General features: G+C 31.7%; 1 protein-coding gene and 3 long non-coding RNA genes across 8 annotated transcripts in view; 2 read left to right on the forward strand and 2 right to left on the reverse strand.

Annotated features, from left to right (window-relative positions):
• The first annotated feature begins 8,469 nt into the window (after window positions 1-8,469).
• On the forward strand, window positions 8,470-13,591 carry LOC141485880 (uncharacterized). Its single transcript, XR_012467507.1, has 2 exons — window positions 8,470-9,056; window positions 10,851-13,591. It is a non-coding gene; the product is annotated as an uncharacterized lncRNA (long non-coding RNA).
• LOC141485879 (uncharacterized) lies at window positions 11,290-15,012 on the reverse strand. 2 transcript variants are annotated; one of them, XR_012467506.1, is made up of 3 exons: window positions 14,586-15,012; window positions 13,663-13,798; window positions 11,290-11,620 (listed from the first exon to the last, which is right to left on the reverse strand). It is a non-coding gene; the product is annotated as an uncharacterized lncRNA (long non-coding RNA). The 2 variants fall into 2 exon arrangements; XR_012467505.1 differs by having other exon boundaries at window positions 14,266-15,012.
• Window positions 15,013-15,584: 572 nt separating this feature from the next.
• LOC141485953 (uncharacterized) lies at window positions 15,585-18,731 on the reverse strand. Its single transcript, XR_012467552.1, has 3 exons — window positions 18,666-18,731; window positions 17,870-18,045; window positions 15,585-15,824 (listed from the first exon to the last, which is right to left on the reverse strand). It is a non-coding gene; the product is annotated as an uncharacterized lncRNA (long non-coding RNA).
• Window positions 18,353-25,369, forward strand: part of AdipoR (Adiponectin receptor) — a 33,294-nt gene continuing 26,277 nt past the window's right edge. For all 4 annotated transcript variants that reach the window (XM_074183684.1, XM_074183686.1, XM_074183685.1 and 1 more), the window contains exons 1-2: window positions 18,353-18,542; window positions 18,779-18,957. In XM_074183684.1, the coding sequence (XP_074039785.1) occupies window positions 18,811-18,957 (147 nt within the window). In that variant the 5' untranslated portion in view covers window positions 18,353-18,542; window positions 18,779-18,810. The remainder of the gene's footprint in view (window positions 18,543-18,778; window positions 18,958-25,369) is intronic.

The following is a 25,369-nucleotide window of genomic DNA, read 5'->3' on the forward strand; positions in this document are numbered from 1 at the left end:
TTGGAGGCTATACAGGAATCTTCTTAGGTTCATTCAATCATAACCTCACAAAGTTGCCACAATTCCAATTCATTATCCAAAAATTTGTTACAAACTTCTGCACCACTCCAAAGTTCTCAGCATCACGAAGGCATAAATTCGATTGTTTTTCATCATAGCATATCTTCATATCACTCATATCATAATTGCTTGCATGTTCGATCTCCATCACCCCAACACCTTCAATTTAACGACAAATGTTGAACCGATGATTTGAGATCTACAACATCGACCCAATCTTGACTTGCGTACTGCATCCACATCTTTAAATGGTGGAACTGAAATCGAATAAAAAAAACAATAAGCAACCTCCAATTTTTCAGTGATGTAATACTTACATTCCCATTTTACTTGTAGTTACAAAGTGAGTGTATTCAACTAAGTTAGTAATGTTTATATTTCCATATAATTATTATCATCTAATATATGAATATTATAAAACAATAAGAAATTCATTATAATTACTATTATTATTCAATCATATGAATTTGACTAGAGTTAGCGTTTTCACACCAAAAAACTTTGTAAGCGATGACCTAAAGAAATTCACTATAAATTATTACTATTATTATTCAATCATATTGAATTTGACTAGAGATCGCGTTTTCATGCCAGCAAAACTTTGTTGGCTCTGTCCTAAATATATCATCGTATATTTACCACCTGATGAGTTGATACAAGATATATCGTCATCACTGAATTGCAACGAAATACGTTTTGGTAGCCATGTTTTAAATAATTTATCATTGCTCACATCTTGCAAAGTTAATAAAATTGATTTACCAAATCGTGTAGAATAAGTTGACATATTTTTAATTATGTACACTTCATCAATTGGCAATGATGATAAGGCCTTTTGCTCTAGTATTTCAACCTCCTGTACAATCAAATTATTAATTTTATTTAAGTCTACTTTTGAAACGGACATGATGAAAATATATATGAAAATATAAACAATTCCAACAGACAAATACACTCACCGTCTTCCTCTATTATGAACTGAATAACACTCTACCAATTGCTAACTGCTGCAGATATATTCGTCTACTGATTTCATAGTGTGCCAGGCATTTCTTTTATATTAAACAGTGCGAGTCACCCCCACCATGAAACCGTGAAAGGTTCACATTGCTAGTTGCTATCCACTAGAGATGCCTGACGTCACAGTCAAGCCCATCTCCCAACTTGATGCGATAACAGTTGCCGGTACGAGCAAGCAATGGTCGTTGCGGTCTCGGAGAGGGTAGACGTAGGCAGACGGTCCTCGGCTGCCGTTGTGTCACACATCGATAGCGGGGCTAGAGCGATGCGTTACGTCACAACCTTTCATCGCTTCGGGAGAGGTGAGGGCAGACCGATGAATACGCATTACTCTGCCACACGTAGAGTGAACATGTCGCTCTCTAGCCGTTGAACGGTTATTGCTGTGACGTCACTCCACTACTAACTTGGTGCCCTCACACCGATGGAGCATTCATTACTTGGAGGATCTTCGAAGTATGCAGACGTATGTTTGTACATAGACAAACAAGCACATGATGAAACCCTGTACCGTGCATTCTCTTACACACACACACACACAAAACACACACAAAATCTCATATGAAAAAAAATCTGAACGATCCATGCACCAGACACTTCAAGGTCACAACGCCTTGACTTCACTGCACAACAAAAAAAGCAAATAACACGTCATATTGGTGGGGGGAGGATTAGAAACCGGAAAAAAATTTCTGAACGATCCATACACCACACCCTTCAAGGTCACATCACCTTGACTTCACCAAACAACAACCAATAAAAAAAGCAATTAATACGTCATAGTGGTGGGGGGAGGCCGAGAATCACTGTAAACAACTACTTATAGATTTCTATAAAAATGAAGATAGTATTTCTCACGTATTGTTTGGATGAATATTATCTGTCGCGATGTTTTGGCTAAGAAGCTTCGTCCATCGATTATAAAGACTGAATTTCGAAGGATGTTTTGAGCTAGTGATTTGGGTGTATATAAAACATTATTGCTCTACTTATTAATCGTCGAATTTTAATCATCAATTAACCTTTTCCTATTTTTAGCAAGAACAAAATTGAAGCACTAGGTACGTAGATCTTCGTTTAAAACGAACCACTTTCTTAATTTTTTTCCAATGACACGACGTTATTAGGTATATAGTTATTGGGACGCTAGTCAAATAAAACTGATAAATTATACTTCATTACATGACCTCTAAAATCAATGTCAGATGGTTCTTCTTTAATGCTGCATTTTATTATTGGTAACAGCAAATATATTATATATATATATATATAAGCGGAAGCAATTTGATTTTATAACAGTTATTTTATTGTTTTTGAGATTGTAGTAAATATACCATACTATAAAATAGTTGGTGAATCATCATTGAAGTGACAATATGGTAATGAAAACAAAATTGCGTTTGAAAGCATTCCAATAAAATAATTTTATTGAAGCTACAGGAAGCAGTTATAAAATAAATAAATAGTTTTATAAATTGTTTTGTAGCAGTTTATAAAACTGCTACAAAACAATTCAATTTTATAGGAAAATATGTTTATAAGTTAATTGTAAAAACGAATCTGTGATAATTTTTGTGACTATTTTATAACGGATTTTTAATTTTATTTTATAAACGTTTCTATGACAAATTTATGAAACACTTTTATTACTTACAACTGTATTATGTTCACGGCTTGTCTGATATAATCAATTAGCAGTTTGGAAGTAATTATAAAATACCAACAAATAAAACTGTTGCAGCACCATGAAATTATAAAATAATTTAGCTGCTTGGGTATGGACCTGAGTAGTTTCATGAAATGATTGCAATGAACATGTGTCAAATTTTAACTTACCAGTGTGTACATTTGTTTCAAAAATGTCCTGATGTCTTTTAGAGTTTGGTCCATACGAATGAGCGTTATAAACTGGATATATCTTCTGAGTTTTCTGTGTTTGCGTGACAATATACCGCGCTTCTGCGTCTGGTTTATTATGTACATTTACTTTACTATAATTTTGATGGGTGAGAAGAGGCTTTTTCCAGTTCGTTGTTTTAATTCCAGACGTGTACAGTGGTTTTGATTGCTGTTGTTCTGGTATAAGAATCTGAAACAACGATTTTTATACAACTTTCAATGTCTCAATAGTTAAAATCACAAATGACAAAATACATTATCAGGGCCGGATTTGAAAGTCTGGAGATACTAGTGCAAATAAGGAATGGAGGCCCCTTATTATTAATTATCTTCGAAATAAAAGAAATAATGCTGGATTAAAAGAAAATTTATAATAAATGGAAACTTTCAATCAGGGCTTTCTGACACATCGACAATATCATTATGTTTGTGCAAGTATTCTTGGAAAAAATGCAAAAAAATATTTGTGAGGAAAAATGTAAAAGTTTCTGACCTATCAGAGTTTAAATATTTTTTATCTTTATTGTGGTATCTACAATCGTCTTCGGGTGATGCCCGAAGACGATTGTAAATACCAACAATCGAAACGTCGTGAACTAACGTGACTTAGAATCTCTACACTTTTTCATTATTTTCTTTTTTCATTCCTTTAATTTTTATTCATTCAATTATTATATTTTTACTTGTAGGTTATTTCACTATCATTTCATTTCAGGTTTATTGTTTGCTTAATATAATTGTTATCTTCAGCTATTCTTTTTTTAATTATTCCTTTTTACTTGTTTCAGGGTTTTCAAATCATTTTATATAGTAGACAATGGAAGTCCGAACTAGTAAAATTCAGATGATGTTATGATTCGTCCGATCTTTTAGTGTTTTGATTTCAGGTACTTCCTTACTTGAAGAATATGACCTTGATAAACCCTTTGGTCTCAATCAGTGTTGTTATTAGTGAATCATAGGTACTAAGCGTATGAATTAAAATGGGTACTTCAGTTTTCTTTCCAGTAAACGAATGAGTAGATGTACTTTTTCCGTTAACAAATAGATTATTATTCTTAATGTACAGGCCGTTGTTTCCTGCTGATCTCGAAAACGGTAACTAGAATAATATATTTCTCTTTTCAGATCGAGAATATTAGTGTTTATTTTTGATATATCCGCCGAAAACTAGAATTGCCAAACTTCGTGTTTTGACTCTACAGCCCCCATTTCGAACAGCATATAAAAGGTAAAAAAACAGTTTGCAATGTGACGTTTCGTTCATTAGATTTCATTTTTAACTTCATTTTTTCGACTACGAATACATAGTTGAATCTGTTATTACAGTGGCTACTAAAATCGATGAAAAAATTAGAGATATGTATTTAAAAAGTAAAGTTGATGATGAAATCTGATGAACAAAATGTCGCAATGCAATCAAATGATGAAGAATATGAAACAGTAGGTATTGGAAGTTTCTCTACCACAACCACTGATATTCTCGATCTGAAAAGAGATCATTCTAATTCAAAAATAAAGCTGTGAAATCACCAAAACTATTTTCAGGAAGAGAAACTGTGCCTGTTGATGGAAACTACAAACTTATGAAAAACTTCAAAAGAATTCATTTTCAGCTGAGAAAAATAAAACAGAAAATCGCTCTCAGTTAAAAATTATGAAATTATTTGCTGGAGAAGATATTGCGTAAGGCAGATAAAGGAGTTTCGACGTGAAAATAAAAATATATATTATCTGGACATGTCTTAACGAAAAATATAACGTTGGAAAGATGGGCAAAACAAAAACATTAGACATTCACGTCAAGCATTTTTAGAACGCTGGTCTGCCGGATTGAAGTCGCCTTCTGGAAAAAAAAGCGGCTGATTATTACCCACTGTTTCAGAATATATGTTTCTATTATTTCCTACATATATAGGTTCTCACTTATGTCCCCTCACGGTTGTCAATATTTCAAATTCAAAGTGTGCAAAAGATTTAAACCTTAAGCAAGCCAACAGAAGAGAAGGGGTTTTTGGTGGTTTTGAATCATCTCTTCATCTCCATAATATATACGATATCCTAATAAGTGACAATTATTTTATCAGTATCGTAACAAAATATGAGATATGTAATTACATACCCAGACTGAGAGATTTGATTATTATAGAATATTTGAAGAAATTGGATTGTTTGATTTTTAGAAATTCAATTAAATAATGTGCCTGTTGCCATAGAAACAAATCTTGGGTGGAGTATAATGGAACACGTCAATAACATGTAAGTAACAATCGTATATTTTTCGGTTTCACTGATTTTTTTCATTACTAATTTGTGAGAATTAGATGTTTTGGGTATAAGGGAGCCCGCAAATATAACACCAAAATATATTATTTATTTTGAAACAGGAAAATATTACACAGAAACAGTTTTGCAGACGTGATAATAGATATCAAGTAAATCTTCCTTGAAAATAATGTAATTTCAAAGTTTCTAACAACAATGAAAAAACTGAAACAAAATTATTGTCCCAACAAAAAAGTTATTCAGACAACGAAAATATGATCGTGCCGTTATTAAAGAAAATAGTATTACTGAAATTGGCCGGAATTGAAAATTTATCCTGGAAAAGATGACGTTTCCAGATTAGCGAAAATAAAAGTGAACATTCTTTAGAAGTTACGACAGAAGACGACAGTGAGAATTTTCATCAAATTGAAAAGATAATGAATGAAGTCAAAAGAAAAGCATGAGCAGAAGATCAGAACAAGAACAGAAAAACAGAAGAGATGGTTATAATAAGGGGCTGAAATATCAGAGCTCCGCATCGTTATGGTTTCGAGTGAAACTGGTTCATAATGAATGGTTTCAAAATTTCTCTTTTGTTTTTTAAAATGTATATTTCTATTATTACCTCTATATATAAGTTTTCTATTTAGTTGATGTGATATCTGACGATATTTTAAGATTTAAATCAAGTTTGTTCGTGAAAAGAGTTGTCAAATAACAATGGATTTGAAACGGCAGTAAGACTTAATTTGATAATAAAATCATACTTGTATTTATCCCGCATTGGAAGTGTTAATGATTTTGTTGAGGGCGGTCTATTGATGTTTGAGTCAAAGCATTCTGGCGATTACCATGAAAATATGGAACGCGATGTCTTAGAAAATTATTTTGAGCATTTGTTAGACCCCATTTCACCTAATTATGTGATTGTGTTTTATAATGAAGTTATTTAGAGTTCACTGGAAATAAACAACTTTTGTCAAATTTTGGTTCCAAAAAAATCAAATTTTTTCATTCTTTGAGTAGGTAAATAATTCATAAAACTTACCGCAGTGCATCCGTCGTAATTTAAAATGAAAAAAATGGTCAACAGGAAAACCAAAACAGCAATTTTATACATTTCAACTATATACAAGTCAAAACATAATTATTGATTTGGAACTGATGTATGATTTACAATTCTCTACAATAATATCTTATCGAGTTAAGCAGAAGAGGGCGAGAATTAATTGACCCTGGTAAGATTAGAATCGGTATCGTAAACCAATTTAACAGTTCTGTATTCAGGAATATTTGGATTGCGTCTATATTTCATATCGCATACAATTTATATAAATCAATTCCCGAAATAATTATTATTATTCATTTCATTTCATTCTACAAACTCTCGTAAACTGAGAAACAGTCGAACTCTCTGCTAGTTGCACTCAGTTATTCATAAAAGCATTTTGGTAAGGACAAGAAGTATTTATCAAATACTGTTCAATTTTCAGAAAATATTCCAGTTCAAATACCAGTTTGATCCACTATTCAACAACGCGTCATTTTATAAAACGATATTTTGTATTATGTTTCTATTTACATAAAGCTCAATTCACATTTGTTTTCTGAATTTTGGAAATTTGTGTTAATATGTATTACTACATTGGTGGTTAAAACACCAATTTTCCGTAAGTAACACCTAATGCCTTGTTACATTCAGTTTTTATATCTGCTCTGCTGTTTCGCTTATTCAATTCTAGCAAAAACATGGTCTTCGAGCCGGATTATAAAAAGTTTTCCTAACTTTTACGTATTTTCATTCGCAAATCGTCAACATAAAAATTGTAGTTGTTGAAGACCTGTTGCTTTTTCTCCAAGCTCTGTCGTTTCTCTTCAAAGAAGTAGTGTAATTCGAAGTTTGTGCTAATGCAATTATTGTTGTCTCATACAATTTGCAGTAGATTAATAATTGAAAATTCATTTCCCACTCTTGAACAAAAATAGGTGCCTACTCTCTAATTGACGCAAGTTTCGATTTCAAAACGGTTTTACAATTATAGTAATTGTACTGATAGATGACTATTTTCTTCAATGCTTGTTTCACGAAAGATAGCTTTTCTCACCTCCAAAAAAATTCCACAGCTTCGAATTTCATCATAACAATGAAACATCATCCTAAAATCATCCTGATTTCAGAAAAGCATAAATATTTGAAAGAATGCCATTATATGCAATAAGTTTTTCTTAGTGAATTCGTCAATCTGACCACAAATAAACTAGACAAATTCTCAATCAGTTCATTATAAATCATCTTCGTCTATATTTCTTAACTTCAAGAATAATAAGTTCTTCAATATAGCCATACTGTATTCTTAATAATGACAGATGTCCAGTAAGTTGTGTTTTGTTCATTTACATTGACTTTGGTGTAGGCATATGTATTTTTAAAATATTTAACTTTGTGAACCAAACCATTTATTTTTTTCGGGAATTTCTCCTTTTCATCATATGTATATTGATTCAGACTGCAGAAGAAAATTATTTTGGAGTCTTCAGGATGGTTCAAAGTAGTGTGGCATATCAATGTTTCGTTTTTTAAAGGAATACCCTATAATCGTTACACTTTTGAATAGGTCAGGAAAAAATAATATGATTTCAAATAAGGTACTATGTACCTTATAACCTAACTGTAACCGTTCTTGAGTTATTGATTTTTTTATGAAAATGCTACGTACAAAATTGGAAACTAAATAACATCGAAATGTATAGAAATCATCCCATATGCGAATTCTGACCAGGCATAAAAGAGGTTTTGGGCCATCGATTTCGATAATATCCCTTCCTAAATATTATACAAAGATAATTTTGTCTTAGAGCACCCTGGATTATTTTGTTCTGAACGATATAATACTCAATTATATTTCATTTTGGAGTTACCTGTACCTAAGTTAAATAGTTTGTTAGATGGCTTTTTCAAATGGTACTCACAGTACCATTTTATTTATTTATTTGATTTACTCACAGAATTCTCATTGACAGTTGTTATGCTTCACTTCATCGAAAATATCTAGTCCACTCTTGTTTATATATCTATGAGTCCACTAATAAAATGAAGTTATTATCTACATTTATGTTCTGACAGTAGTTCATTAAACAGACTATATAATTCTTTTTGATACATTGCTGGATGTAGCCGTTATTAACGTGGTAGGGGATCATGAAAAATGAGAAATGAAAATTTCTGCTTTTTACCACTTTTACTTTCGTAACTAAAGTTATTGAAGTTTCGTCCTATAAGGATATTTTCAAACTAATGGTACATTAAACTAAAAATGAATGATAATAACCCCTTATATAACACCACTGTAGGTAATAACTAAGATGTCTAAAAACCCTGGTGCATCTACTCATACCTGCAAAAGTTTGGGGTAAAATGAGGGATTTATGGCTAACTTGATTAGCAGAGATCAACGCCGTTTACGCCGTTTCAGATGGCGCAAGCAGTCATTACAGTAAACTGTAATCATAAGACCACACAGGGTGTATTTGTATTTATATTTAATTCCACATTCATTTTTCATACCTACTGTGCTTTTAGGATAACTTAAAAAGTGAGTTAATGAATTTTTTGTGTTTTAAGTGTTATTGACGAATTGTCAGTATTAAATTGAAAGATAAGTGTCCAAGTTCTGGTGAATTATTAGTTGAAGTTTCAACCCAAGCAAAGTTTTGAAGAAATTTCTTGATATTTCAACTCAAGAAATGTTGGCAGATATTATGTAGTTTGACATTGGTTGTTTATCGGAACGAATTCCGCAAAACAGGTGGTAAGTATAAAGATTATATACTTGAATACATGTTTTTAGTATGGTATTGGAATGGAAAAACTGAATAATTCACTAGATTACAAAGAAATATTCCCAGTGAATTCTTTGTCGAAATTTTCGATTACCTGTTAAGAGATCATTTTGATAAGCACCAACTTTTAAACCGTTTTTTTTTAAATTAATAATTAAAAAGTTTCCTCATTGATGCATAAAATTTGAAATAAGCGGTTTATATACGAAGAACAATGTTATGAGTAGAAACACAGCTGTTTTCTAATAGATATTCAACCAAAATACATCTACTCATAGTGACTATGGATGTATGTGTATCACACCTAGCAGTTCTACTCATGAATCAGGACATTGATTTTCTTATACATACACATCTCGTTAAGTACAGAAAATCACTCAAGAGAAATAGCACTACAGTCCCACCTTGAACTCGTCATGCAAGCCTTTGGGTTCTGCAAATAACTTGAGAGAAATTACAAGGCAAAATTTATTAATTTACAATAGATGTAAGATGGTCAATTACCTTCCGTTGATCATCAGATGTATTGAATAACTTCTTTGGTTCAGAAAGAATGTGAACTATTTATTGTCTGTAAAAGTATAAGATTTCTGTATTTATAATTATTGAAATTTACAGTTCCAGCATAAATTGAACAAAGTTTAATTCAAATTTCTTCCATTATTATTATTTTAATTTGATTTCATTGAGTCATATTTTTTGCAATGATTGCATGTGCAGGTCATCACTGATAGATCAATTTGACACTTGACCCCCATGCCAATTAAAATTTCAAATTTTTCAAAAAATAGTATCGGTAATAGCCCCCAAACGTTTTTTTCATGTTTCTATGTCAAACCGTTCAAAAGTTAAGTTAGTTTTTTATCAGTCTGAGGTGAAATTGTATTTAATATCCTTACCAGTGGTAAATTAACTTCCAGTTTCCTTGTGATGGGATTTCTTTTATATTCAGGTTCCCACGAAAAGTAAAATACCGTAATGTTCAGAGAACACTAGGTTGAATTTCTGCAGACTGCATGAAAGTAGATTAGCGTCTTTTATAATACAAATACAAAATGTCTTCTGATATACTTTAATTGCACACTACAACCTTTTACATTGAGTGTGTAAAAGAGTTCTTTTTTTCAAACAATGTGATTATCAATTATGATGGTAGTTTTTTGAAAATATTCAATCAAATTTTAAAAAAACATACATCTGATGAGAGTTTCACATCTCAACAGATATTTTCAGATTTTTCAAAATTTGACTCACAGAAAATTGTACTTTTTAAAATTTTTATTTTCGAGGGCTCTTTCATTATGCTCTTTAGCACAGCAGATATTCAATCTAGAGATCAAATATGCCCTCAGTGCCTCTCTTAACAATTCTTCCTTGTGGTGTTCACAACCTACAATATTTTTGGGAGAAAAATTTGACAATTTGATTAAAATTACTGGAAAGCAATTTCTTTTAAGTTCCCTCTCAAAAACACCTGATATTATTGTGGCTTCAACATCGTGAAGAAAGCTATTAATTTTTTGTGATGGTAATGTTAAAAATCCTCTGCTCTTGTTTCTTATGAGGGAATTGAATATTTCATTTCCCTTCTCCAATATCGAATCCACACATTCTTCACATTTGGTGTTGCCTTTAATTTTTTTTGCAACATATTCACAGAAATAAGCAAAAGCTTCATCAATACCTGAGAAGTCCTCTTCAATTTCGGAGATAATTTTTTCTATTTCAATATAGAATATAAATTTTTGCTGTTTTTCTTTCAGATCTCCAATATGAAGAAGGGATTTCATCATTTCTCCTCCACTAACATTACTTTCCCTGGGCGGTTTTATCAGAGAATAGAGGGACATTAGGCGGAATATTTGTCCAACTTGAATTGACTTGGGATGAGTATTGCATCCACCTGCAGCTCTCATCATCCCAAAAATGCTGAAAATAATATCAACAAAGTTGATTGGAATTGTTATGGATATGTGAACATTATCACCTCCAAATGATTTTGGTTCAATCTGGATGTCATCAAGTATTTGAAACCAAAATGGGATTAGGAATATTCTCTAGTTGAATACTGCTAGAATTTGCCAATGGATGTTTTGTGACAGAGTGTGAATCGGGTAGAATACTACAGGATGGACTAGGAAAAACGTTTAATGGAAGTTCAGGAGCGGTTTCGCTGAGAAATAAAAAATATCAAAATACCTATTTTATTATAAAAATGACTATCACGTCAATTTCACAATACAACTTGTCTAAAATCTAAATTTTTCATAATGATCTTCTACCACATAGTAACGGCTATATATCCATCAATTTACTTGTCTAAAACATGTTTTACCCTTTAGATCAATAAATGTTATTTAATTAAATTAATAAAACTATATAAATAATCACACAATCCTTATCAGATATTTGGCAAAAGCTTTATCAAATATTCTTTGAAAAAACTGATCACAGAACTAAATATAGGAATTCAAGTATTTCAGTTGTTCATGTTTCAAACGGAGTTTTTTCCACTGGATAATCCAACTGCAAACTGAAAAATAAAACCAGTTATAAAAAAATGAAAATCAATCTTTGAATCTGGGAAAATTTCAGCATCCTTCATCAATAATTTTCAACAGCTCATGTAGTATGATTTCATGACTGACTTCAATGTTTTGGTTGGTTTTTGGGTTTTGCTGTTGTCTTCTTTGGTAAACTCCAAACGTTTCAAGTGCAACTACGACAGTCAGCGGCGTTGACGAAGTACTCCTCATAATATATTCATTGAAACTAATTTCAGTATCAACTTTATTCTCTAAGATTACTTCATCAACGCAACTGAATATGATTGTCTCAGTTGCAGTCAAATATTTTTACTGAAAATGATCAGGGCAAAGCCAGGAAACTAACTATTACGAAATTAGACAGGATGGGTTTATACATTCAGTTCAATTTTAGAAATATTTCATGCTGATTTCAGAATCGAAGTTACATTAAATCATTAGTTTATCTATTCAAAATTATATCTGGTTTCATTGATTGTCCGGAAATTCTCTCCCCTATAACTTTCAACGTTCCACGAAGGTCCATCAGACAAATAAAGCTATTTATTACACCATATCACTTAACTAACTATGGGTATCATTCTCCATCTCCAACATCTAAAATGTTGAGACTTGAAAATAACTACTCTGATAAAATCAATTTCTTCTGTGATGATGAAAATATTTTTAAGAATCTCACTCTTTACTCATGCAAATGTTTTTCATTACTTTAATTTTGTCCTTCATTAAACACACATAAATGTGTCTATAATAATTATAGTAGTAGTATAAGTGGTTACAGCACAAGCTTTCTTTGTTATATAATTTATTGTAAACAAAACTGAATAAATTGAGATCCCTGTAAATAAACATGGACAAAAAACTAAAATGGTATTTGTTAAAATTGGTTTTTCTGTAAACCAGCTGTCGTTCCCCTATGAACGGCAGCCCTCAGAAGTCGAAAATTGTGCGAACAGGGATTAACGAAATCTTACCTTTCAACGTGCGATTCTAAGCTAAATATAACCCTTTGTTCGATAACAACTTTTTCATTAATTTTTTTTAAAATTCCTACTGGCATTTAATTATAACCGTCTCACAAGAAGATTCTAAAAGATACAGCTTTTTTTTATTATGTTCTCAGAAGAGGCTGTTTATATATTATTTCCATGTGTAAGCAGTAAGCTTACACAGATATTGACAAATATGAGATATCAGAAAATAGAGGGTAAAGTTAATGAAGTTAATTTTCTGTGAATCAGGCATTTATAGAAAATGTTCTTCAACTTTACCCCTTTCTTCCACTATCACCTTTTATTTATAGAATGATATTAGCACATATTAGCCCGTATTGAATAATGATGTATTTTTATGAAAGGTATCAAGGGAAAATATGATGTAAAATTTTGAACAAAACAGCAGTTGCGATCATTGAAATGAAAAATAATATGAAATGTTATAACTAAACTCCACACATTTGGACAATTTGTAACATATCCCTTTTTCAACATGATTCAATTAAATAATGGTTACATAAATATCTCTTCTCATATTATGTTATCAATAACTTTCTTTTTAAAGTCCGTTATGAGCCTTATATGAAATTTGTAAAAGGACATTGATATGCTTGAGTTGAACTGAAAACAACAACAATCTTTTATCTTCAAGAGAAATGAATGGCATAGAGTATTTGTTTCCAACTGCGAACTTCTCAGGGTTACTGTTAGAGAACAGCCGGTTGAAAAGAACCTTTTTTTGTAGATAGGTAAAGCTAGAAGGGGTTATCATTTCATATATAAATAATTTGATATTTATCATTTTGATAACACCAAGTGTTCTCTCTTGATTTGTATGTGATCAAATTTGCTTTTGATACCTTATTCAACGGATACTTTCCAACTACAGAAATTATTAGTAAACTGGTTCTGGAAATGGTGCACGTTTTCTTGAAATTCGTACAATTAAGTACTTCTCTATAAGTGCACCTTGAAAAAAATATACAAATCTTTGATAGGATTTATAGGTAGTGCTGTAGAAACTGAATACTCACATGCATGATGGTTTGGCACCCTTCAATAGTTTTTTCTCACCAATGAAATGGATGGGAAAATGCTTTGAGCAAAAAAAGCACCATCAGGCAGATATTTCCTAACAGCATCCATCCACAGTTTCCTCTTGTTTTCATCCTATAAATTACAGATTTTGATCAGGTATAATGCACAAATAAAACCATTCAAATCACCAATTGAGAACAAGTAAAGTTAAAAGAGCATACTGTTTAGTTGCTTGGAATTCTATATGCAATCAACTACTACGAGTATATATTTAAGAGAGCATTAGGTTTCTCATCATACATGAGTAGTCTTTTAACCACCCAATAAATTTTCTTTATACAAGTCCACAATACAACAACACCCTCGATTTCTACAATAATTTTCCACAAGATTTCAAAAATATACAACATTCTGTTAGGCTTGGGGAACTATTTGTTTGACATGGAGCCCTACTCAGAGAGTGATTTTCAAACTTAATCTATGATTTATTAATTGTTGATATAGATTTAATTTTTTATTAGTTTTAAATTTTATGCTGATATTAATATCATGATATTTTAAATGGATGTTAAATTTCATGTAACTGTAAACTTACTTACTTCTCATAATAATTCTGTAGAAATGCAATAAATCTCTCTGCATACTGTAATATTCATCTGTAGGTATCTATGATTCTATGAGTAGACTTTTCTTGCAACTAGGTATTAGGTTGTATTTAAAAAAAATTTAAAAAAGCATAAGTGAATGTTTATTTTCAATTTGATATTATGATTAAGAAAGTAATGATACTCTAGTAGCAGAAGGTGGATTTGAAAGGGTGAAGGATTATTCAAAATATGAAGTTGGTTTTTGGTGTAGGCTGATACATACTTAGTTTATCCGTGGTGGATTGACAGTAATTATAAAATGTTTCATTTACCTTTGGCACTGAATACAGATGATTACTCGAATTTTTACACTGTTCACACAAAATACAGAATTGTCCCATTTTACAAAAAGTATCCTTATACACTATATAAAACTATTCCTTATTACTACTGAAAAATGTAACCAAACTAAAATAACTGAGAACTAACGAACAAAAACTATAATAAAAAATGCGAATAATGTAAAGATTGGGATGACAAAAAATATCAATTTCAAAATACCAAAAGTTGAAAATTCTTTTTGACAATGACAGATAATAATTAATTTGACTGACTCAGCGGGGACTCGAACAATTCAGAATAGCGCCATCTTGGGAAAACCTCGTAAGTGTTGTTAAAAGCAACAGGTGGTTCCTTCAAAAAGTTCAAAACAAAATCTAAGCGTTACCAACACCAGGGTTTCTAGGAATCTTAGTAATAACATACCTACTTGGGTACTTAAGTTAATTGAATACTGAATTTTGTTTACCTGTGACAATGTGGGTACGCTAATTTGAAAACCGGTGAGTGAACTAGATCGATTTAATCATTCAGCAGGTTACACCCACAATGCCTATGCAACCACAAGTTCCCGAATCTAAACGATACGTAAATTTTGTACTATGCAAACAAGAGTTGAAAACTCAATTATTTGGAATACTTGCGGGTGTAACCTGCTAAATGATCAAATCGATTAAGGTTTCTCACCGGTTTTCAAATTAGCGAACCTACCCACATTGTCACAGGTAAACAAAATTCAGGTACTCAGTTAAGTCATATAGGTACCTAGGTATGTTATTATCTACAGTGCTGTGACGTTTTGAAAATTTTTGAAAAAAATAGAATAGAAGTATTGAAAAATATTAAAAAATACATTTTTTCAAATGTTCATTTTCAGAAAATCTGAGCTTCGAAAAAAATAAATATGGAAGGTAGTAGTAAAATAAGAAATGGTAAGATTGCCTCTCCTGATCAGCAGAATTTTTCGTTTCTATAAAAAAATACTTTTGTTTAGTTTGGGTTTCCAATAAAAAAAATTGATGTATTTTATTTATATGAGCAAAGGTATAATTTGAGCTTCAAAAAATATTGAAATTTGTAAAGGCCTGTTCAACTCTCCAGTTTGGCATCTGTCATATGATATCCAATTCGACATTATCATTTCGCAACCCCCCTATCACACAATACCTTGCAGAAGGAACACTCAGCACGAAACAGGAACCATGGACTTTTTGAGAAATTCTAGGTGATAACTGTAAACCAAAAAAATTTGTTGGGTGGTTAGTGAACTTGAATAGGGTAAAATTGACCTAGTTTGATTGACATTGTTGAAATGTTAGCTTAACAACCTGCCAAGGTAATATCATAATAATTTTTCGACTGCAATCAAAATATATAACTGATAAGTTGTAAATAATTTGAATTTACCGCCAAAAATGACAACCCGTCGAACTCAGAATGCAGGTCACAGGAATGGACAATTCCAGTACCCCTATTCAGTGTTGCCACTATAAAATTTTCGGATTTAAATCGACTGACATTTTCTAGGCCTTTTTTGGAATAATTCAAAGTCGGAACATATAGAATTTTCAATTTTATAGATTCCTGTATGTTCCCGGATATATGAATCGGATAATTGCAGTTGATATGGGCAAAAATAAAAAATCCTAGGGAATTTTAAGTTTGTACGTTGTTTAATAGTGGTGATCCTGTCATTTTACCGTCACATGTCATATAACATATGAAATTTTATTGTTGTATTCACGTATTGTTTATTGTATTCAGTAGAACAGGATCGTTCTGATAGAAAAAGTCTAACCATCTTTGGAGTTCTGCAACTGAATGGTCTTCAATCAATAAATTGTCTTTCAATAGGGCACCTGGAATATCCTCTGGTAATGATAATGGTATGAAAAAAGATATCATACAACACCTACACAATACACTATCAAAACGTAACTACTCGGAAAAACAAATTGAATACTGAAATGCTATGTTTGTGATAACAAGTAAACATATATAGGTGACAGGTTTCGAACAATTCAACAACCTAAAAAGTAAAGTTCCCTAGGATTCTTTATTTTTGTCCATATCAACTTCAATACTTCAATTCATATATCCGGGAACATCCGGGAATCTATAAAATTACAAATTCTATCTCTTCCGACTTTGAATTAAAAGGCCTAGAAAATGTCAGTCGATTTAGACCCGAAAATTTTATAGTGGCAACACTGAATAGGAGTACTGGAATCGTCCATTGCCCGCTCAACATCACGAGAGGCTGTCAGATGAGTGTCCCTCCTCTACAGCAAACTCATCTTCAGTTCAGACAGGTTGGAGCCTAGCTTCCTTACCCTTTTTGCTGATTTTTGTCAGAGAGACAAATGGGTTCATGACTAAGGAGATGGCGGTATGAAAGTCCTCAGATCAGTGCCGTAGCGCAAAATTTCCCAACTTTCGAAAAAATAAAAGCCAAGAGATTTGTTAATACTGTAATATATTAATTCTCTTACTTAGCTATCCAAAGATTGGCTGAATGCTTATGCCCGTTAGGGTATGCACAAACAGAAATAAATTTTGGTAAATATAAAAATAATAATGGGAATAATTCTACTTTGGATCAAGGTTCTTGTTCTTCCACCATAACCACCATGTATAGGAATATTCAATACAAATGAAAGGAAACAACACTTAAATAATATTGTGCTTATTGTTTTCTATTATTATTTTTTCTATCTTCACGGCCCGATATTTCCCAACTTTTCCAAGACGGAAAAACAGCGAAAAGTTGAGAATTTTGTAAAATTGTCACATCAAAATTTGTGGACTGTTCAGGACTGTTCTCTTACTCGGGAGAAATAGAACTTTTTTGAAGTTTTCAAACAACTCAGAATTTCAAAGTATGGGATCTCCAAATTATGCATGTTGGGAAATTCCAAAATTCTTCTGGTTCTTTCCCTTTTCTTATCACCTCTCCCTTTCTTTTTTCTCATTTCTATTTTTTTCATTTTTTTTACTTATTTTTTTTCTATCTCCACTGCCCAAAAATTCCCAACTTTTTCCCCAAGTCGAAAAAGCAGGGGGGGAGGCTCCCCATCCCCTCATGGTGACGGCCCTGCCTCAGACATCAGTTCTGCCCTTCACGGGGTACCCCTACCTGGCTGGGGTGGGATGGATGAAAAATTTGTTCGCCCGTTAACAGGGGATATGAGGGCCTCATTCGACAGAGTGTCGGGATATTCTATATCGGGAGGGGGTCGTCTACAACATAATCTATAGCTTCCCCAACTAAACTCACCGATTCCTCGACTGAATGGACTGCTGAATGGAAGGCAGCCTGCAAATCTTTGCGGATGGCTTCATTCCGCACGAACCACGGAGCATTCACAATCATCCGTATTAGCTTATTTTGTAATTTTTCTAAAATGAAGATGTGGGACGGAGCCGCTTGTACCCAGACTCCATGAATCACTCCTGTAAGATATTATATGTCCCTATATCCTGAGGCTATATAGGCAACTTTTTGTAATTTCACAGTACGTAAATTGGTGTTCATGACAAGTGGTGTCAATATTCAATATTTTAAAAACTTAATGATTTTGAAATATCTCACATGAATCCTGAAGTTTTTTTTGGAAATGATGATTTTTTTTATCCACGAACAACAGTCAAACCATAAAACAACAAATGAAGGATTTCATGTCGGTATGTAGTTCTCTATATATATTTAGTGATTTTTGTTATTGAATGTTGCCTCACTTGTTCAGTTGTATGCTATTTATCAGCTGAGCGCTGCTAGGTGACTGGCCTTGAGTAAGGAAAGTTGTGTTGTAAAGTAACAAAGAGTCATGTAATATTTTGTGGAAGTTCAAAATGAAATATCCTAAATTCAATGCGTTTTAAAACATCAGGAAAAATTTCAACTGAAATTTAGTGAATATCATAGTGGAATCTTGAAACTGCCAGTAAATGTGAGCAATGCCATTTTTGAGTTAGAACTTAAAAAGAGGTCAAAAATACCTTCAATTTATATTAAAATAATGTTTTGCGACTAATTGAACTGATAAGATCAACAGATACAATTAATATTTTACCTGGTCCAATAGGAGTATTTTCACAATAAGCTGAAATGTTTGTTACTTTGACCTTTGATCATTTTCACTTCAAGTTTATTGATAATACAAATTACCTATCACTGATGTTTCAGTTATAATAGCAGCGTGTTAAGAGAAGACCAGGATGTCGCATTACAGTGATGCTGAAGATTCCACTGACGTCCAAGATATTGAATCTGTATTGAGAAAAAGAAAAATATGGGATCCTGAAACTGAATCTATAACTTCGGAAATAAAAGAATTGCTGGAGGAAGATGTGAACTCCTTGTTGGTAAGTGTCTATTTTTTTATCCAAACATATTTGGAAAATAATTGTGTGACACCTGAAGATGCTATTGTAAAGTTTCAAGTGGAATTCTCACGTTCAAGTGTATTTTTTGAATACGTTAAAAATAATTGTATCAATTGCCAATCAGATGCTCCCCTAAAGGCAGCTCCAAGTTCTATTGATTGTGCAAGCTGAAGAAAGACTTGCGCAAGACTCGTGTTCCCAAGCACAAGTCATAATAAGGTACCGAAGTTCATCTAAAGCATCCGTGACACATCCAAAGTCTAGCCACATTTTGCGTTTCTTGATTTCAACAATAGTAAATTCTTCAATATAATAATAATAATGAATGGTCTTTATTTTTATCTTGGTAGAGTTTAACTTATGCTATTCTACCACTCAACTAAGGATGTTGCATACTGTATTCTTGATAAAGGCAGATGCCCAGTAAGTTCTGATCTGTTCATTCACATTGACTTTGGTAATAAAATGAATTTAATTTGATCTGAAGTGTAATAAGCATATGCAACTTTAATATTTCACTTAACATGCCTAATAAAATATCTTTAACCCACTTTCTGTAATTGACATATTTATAATATATATATATATATATATATATATATATATATATATATATATATATATATATATATATATATATATATTTAACGTGTTAGGAAACACACGTTAAAAGGCAAGACCTCGTTAGTCCTTAGCTCGCACAAGTTTCTTAACTTCTGAGAGTTGTCGTTCGTATGGGGGTGACAGCTGATTAACGGAAAAACAGATTTTAAACAGATATAATATATAATATAGTATCCAAAAATGATCCATCCATATCACTTCAGAGGCAGAAATTGATCTTTACATTGCTAGAAGCAGATTTTTTGTTGAAAGAAAACCATGAGTAGGCTGTTTTGATATCTCTAATAATATACCACATCATTTAGTCAGTTGATTGGTGGGTTCTACTTATGAAACAACCGATATTATGAATGTTGGTTCAATCCCAACTCAGGGAGGATGGCTCACATTATATTCTCTGACTGGTGGTAGGAATTGCATGTTAAAAGAGAGGATGTTGTTAATCCTCAGCTCATACAAGTTTCGACTTTTGCCAACTGTTTCCAATTTGATTCAAAAAATTGTTATCTGATATGAAAACTGCAAGTAGTTTTATGGGTGGAATGTTCCATTAGCAATTTACAAGTTGACAACATTTTTGTTGAGAATAAACCACCGACAAAATTTCTGCGACTATTTATTGACAGTGATTTGAAATTTGAAGACCATATCAGGGGTCTCAAATCTAACTAAGTTGTCCTCTGGGTCTGACATCTTATGAGTTAGGATTTGCTGCTGCCAAAGTTACATATCACTCTTCCATAGAATCTCACCTATGGTATGGAATCCCTTTCTGGGGAGCATGTACTGTAGACAATATCAATTTTAGTTATACAGAAAAGCGCAGTTCGTTTCCTGTGTAAAACAAAGACACGAGATCCTTGCAAATCACTGATTAGGGAAAAGAAAATCATCACTGTAATATCGGTTTTATTGTAGAAATTACATGTCTCATAGTAAAACATCGAAATCAGTTGTCAATTAACGCAAACACCACTGGCCACAAAAACATTCCATTTCAAATTATTCCCCTATTAAAGACTCTCTCATTCATAATGGGTTGAAAATATTCAATCACCTACCATCGTATCTAAAAGGTGCATGCCATAACAGGAACTTCAGGGAAGTTTTAAAGATTTTTTTTGTGAGAGAGCATATTATAATTTATCAGAGTACTATCAAGACACTTTTTAATTTGACTTGTGTCTGACTCTCAATACATTTTATGTAATCAATATTGGAAATTTTTCAAATACATACTTACTGGCTATTTTTGTAAATACAAATTGTTTTTGTTGTTTTTTTCTGTCCTTTTTATTGTATATACATATGTTTAGTAACTACTTGAAATTTTATTCACCAAACTCGCAATGTATATTATTTTACAGTGAATAGATTTTTGAGAACATTAACTCGGATAGTTATTACCTGACTGAGTAGCAGAGAAGCGTATTTTGACTTTGACTTCGACTTTGAAATTAAATCACACCACTAAATCATTAAGCAGTAGGAGTTCAAAGTTTCACAGTAAGTAAAACACAAATATTTCGCAAACACTGTGAAGGATTCTCCAGTAAATTATAAAATTGAGTATGTCATAGAGCCAGTGCTTACTGGTTTTCTGAAACACATAAAACTTTCCTACCTAGACAGTTAGTGGTATGCTCTAAACGAATTCTCAATCTTATGATATTCTGTTTATTTGAATACATAACGATTTTTCAGTATAAGAACCATACTAGTTTCTTATATTCATATTAGAACTTATTGGATATATTTGTGAAATTGAAAGGTAATAATTCAGTTGAAAATGTAAAAGTAAAGAAAAAAATACTAGTGAAATTTCGAATTAAAAGCTATTAAAACTATAAAAAATAAAATCTGACATCCCACTTCATTAATTTCTCTATTTCAAGGTCTCAACTCTGATCATCATTTTAAACTCAGTGAAAATGAAACTGATCAACTTTGAGTACTAGTCATTCATATATAACATATAATGGACATCCCAACAAATATTATTAAGATACTAATTACCAAGTTTTACAGTATGCAGACATATATGAAATAAAAATGCATTGAAAAAATTTGAACCGACTGGAAGAACAGGAGAGCCGACATCACAAAGAATGACAGCTGAATTGTATCAATTCAGTCTTTTAAGATGTTTGTGCCGAGAGAATGAAACTTGTTAATTATGATGAACTTAACAGATAAACTCATTGCATCATTGGGATTTTATAACATAAAATCATATCGCATGAAATAAAGTGAATCTAAAACTTTCTTGTTTCAATAGTTTTGGATCACAAGAGACAAAGAGATTCAGAAAATAGTAAATTCTGCTCATAATTCTTGTCAACAATGGGATTGTATTGATCTGTCCAGAATATCTTGAACACACACAGATAATTACCAAAATGTAAGTCCTCTAGCAGAGGTACGATTTCTGCATCCATATTTTTGATAATTTTGGTCTGTCTATTTTTATTATTTTACAAGTTAGACAAATTGATAAGACTGATAAGATATAGAAATAATAATGTTCCTGTATTCAATAATTGTCTCAAAAAATATGCTCATTATTCTGTAAACAATTAAAATTACTAGGCAACTTATCTGGAATTATTGTTTTTACACAAAACAATTTTAATGAAAACGTTTTTAAACAAAGAAATAAAGATTTTATTTGAATAATACTACTGTATCCAAAAAAGCAGTGTTTCTGAACTAAAATGTTATAAACTTCAAATTGAATGAGGGATATTTTTAGAGGAGAATAATTTTTGGGGAAAAAAGGTTTTGGCTTTCTACTTCTTCATCTTTATACAATAAATGTGGGAATTTTTCAAAGAAAGGAAGAAAGCAATTCATTTCAAGATTAATTCTCTACACAGATGTAGATCGTGTAAAGAAGTTACTTTTGAGAGAAAAAGTGAAAAAAGAAACCCTCTCAAAATAACTACTTTCATGTAAGCATTGATTTACAGGAAAGAAGAATACTTGTGAAACGAGTATTTTTAATGAACATTGAATTATACAAAAAACACTTTTCCCTATTCAGTCTGTACTCCAAACATGTGTTATGAAATTGATCCAGATAACATTCACAGGATTGCTACACACTATAGTATATGATAGTGGTAAAATTTCACTTACATGGAACACTGTCATCTTACAAACTTGTAGTCTTTCTCAATCCATAACTTGATTTTATTGTGAAATAATAATTTTTTGGGATAATTTCAACTTCAAATTAGACTAATTATGTATTCCAAAATGAAACTCATAATACTAACTTGAAACTAGTAATTTCAATTTTGAACTAGTAATTTCAATTTTAAACTAAGAATTTTAATTTTGAACTTGTTATTCCAACCTCACACTTATAATCCATAATTCCAACTCGTCCAACATATTCACCCTTTCATGAAATGTTGGTTTGATATTGAATTTGGAGATATTGAATTTTAAGATTAGAAAATTTTCAAGGAAATAAAGTATTCATTACAAATATAGAATATAGTATGAAAATATAAAAAGAAAAAATTTTTCAACCCTTTCCCTGCGGAAAGCGTGATATTGCATTCACGCGTTCTATCTAAATATAATTTCAAGTGCCAACCTATAGATTCGACACTTACTCCGCCTATGGAGCATGAATTATTCTACATAACTGTTCAAAGTGATTGAGAATATGTTGTTTATTTCCATAAGTACCACGTTTTCAATATATCTTAAATCTTTTTACTTTTTATTATATTGTATTGTATATTTTGCGCATCGTATCGATTTGTTATATAAAATGGGGGATATATAGAAAGATATATCTTCATGTGAAGAAAAAGGAAGTAATGTAGCAAAAATAATGAAATTTGTTTACAACTCTTGATGCACAAAATGAGTCTACTAGTCACTTTCTTACTTGTCCAGAATATCCTGGACCATGCATGGGAACATGTTTTGTGGAATACTACTTATCTCATTTCTAGTCACATGCTTGCAATAAAAGATATGTTTGCAAATGTATTTTTTAATTTTTATATGGCCTTGACCACATGATATTTCTTTGAATAAATAAATCCTATTTGTCATAATATCACAGTTTCCATTTACTTTTTATAAAAATTAGGGCTGTTCCCATATTATACAGGATTTCTAAAAAAATATGGAGGAATTCTTCACGCATTCGGTACTTGTAAAAAACTGGTTCCGCCCATTATATTTTAACCTCAATGAAAAGGTTAAGAAAATATGTAGGTCCATTGATTATTCTTTCAGATACGTTATGTAAACAAACATAACTTCGAACATATATAGAACTTTCACACAATATATTGGAGGGACGCCTACTGATATAAAAAAATTTGCTTATCCTATTTTTTGCTTCTAATAATAATTTTTCTGCCTGACTTTTTTCACAATTAGAATACATTTTTTTGAAGTGTTAAAATCAAAGTAGCAGTTGTATATATAAATTATCCAATTCAGTTTAGAGAATCAATTAATGTAAGTTAATTTATCTAATTCTGCTAGAACCTTATTATCTGGCCACAAATCTTTTGATTGGTTTAGAAATGAAGGTTTACTGAACCGTTAACCATCTACATAGAGGTTGATAATAATAATAATAATTTATCTTAGAACAACAATGTATAGGTACATATAGGATATGTCTGTATAAACCGAGGAAATATGCAAAAATTTGAAATTTCAAAAATAATAGTGTTTGGTTATAAAAGTTGAAATTTTGTTGTGAACTATAGTAGCAGGAATACTGTCAGTCTACAAATCAAAGTGTATAACAAATATAACTTCCTCGGAACGTTTTTCCAAATGGATTTAATCTCCAGTGATTCAAATTTAATGTGAATCGCTACTTTCGCACTGGCACCGCTCTGGGAGCGCCTTTAGGATTTTCCTGTAGTGCTTGTGTTTTGTGCTTAAAAAAGTAACCATAACAATAAATATTAATTATCCAGTAGATTGTAAAATAAATGACTAAAATACAACATAAAAAATACAAACACTGTATTGAGTCAGATAATGAACACGCAAAAAATTTCGGAATACAATTTATAACCAGATCCAGAAGAGAATTTTTCAAATGTTTTCTATACACAGTTTATGTTTCATAAACAGATTCATTTCTGATTGTAGATGATTGAATATTTCAGTAACATAATGAACGCATGACTTTTTTAATTTGTTTTTGGAATTGGAAATTTTATATCATTTCTTAGACAGGTGAATCAGTAATCTTGTATAGTGACTTGTTTTTGTGTACTATTGAATAGACAGTTTCGAGTATGAACAATGAGGGTAGAGTTAACAACTCTTGAGTCTTGAATAGTTCTTCAAAGTTTCCTTGGGAGCTACTTTGCAAAGATGGCAAAAAGTATTTTTTTCTCTTGGTTACAAACTCTCCAGAAAGCGACTCATTAATACTGTTTTTCCGTTAATCAGCTGTCGCCCCCATACGAACGACAACTCTCAGAAGTTGAGAAACTTGTGCGAGCTTAGGACTAACGAGGTCTTACCTTTTAATGTGTGATTCCTAACACGGTTACAGAATCATCCCAGCTTCAACCAGATAAACTCTCTCGAGAAAAATATCTGGTCGAGGCAGAAATCGAACCCACGGTCTTCCGATCGTGAGTCGGGCGCACTACCACCGCGGCCAATTCCACAACAATTACACCGGAAGAAATCTTTTTTTAGCTTGATCAGATGTAGATCTGGGGACCTAACTTCCATTTACCACATGAGTTGTTAGAAATACCTGCGT

The sequence above is a fragment of the Leptinotarsa decemlineata genome, unplaced genomic scaffold (genome assembly GCF_025532065.1).
Source record: "Leptinotarsa decemlineata unplaced genomic scaffold, Ldec_3_MD MMD2_tig00026340_RagTag_RagTag, whole genome shotgun sequence".
Taxonomy (NCBI): Eukaryota; Metazoa; Arthropoda; class Insecta; order Coleoptera; family Chrysomelidae; genus Leptinotarsa; species Leptinotarsa decemlineata.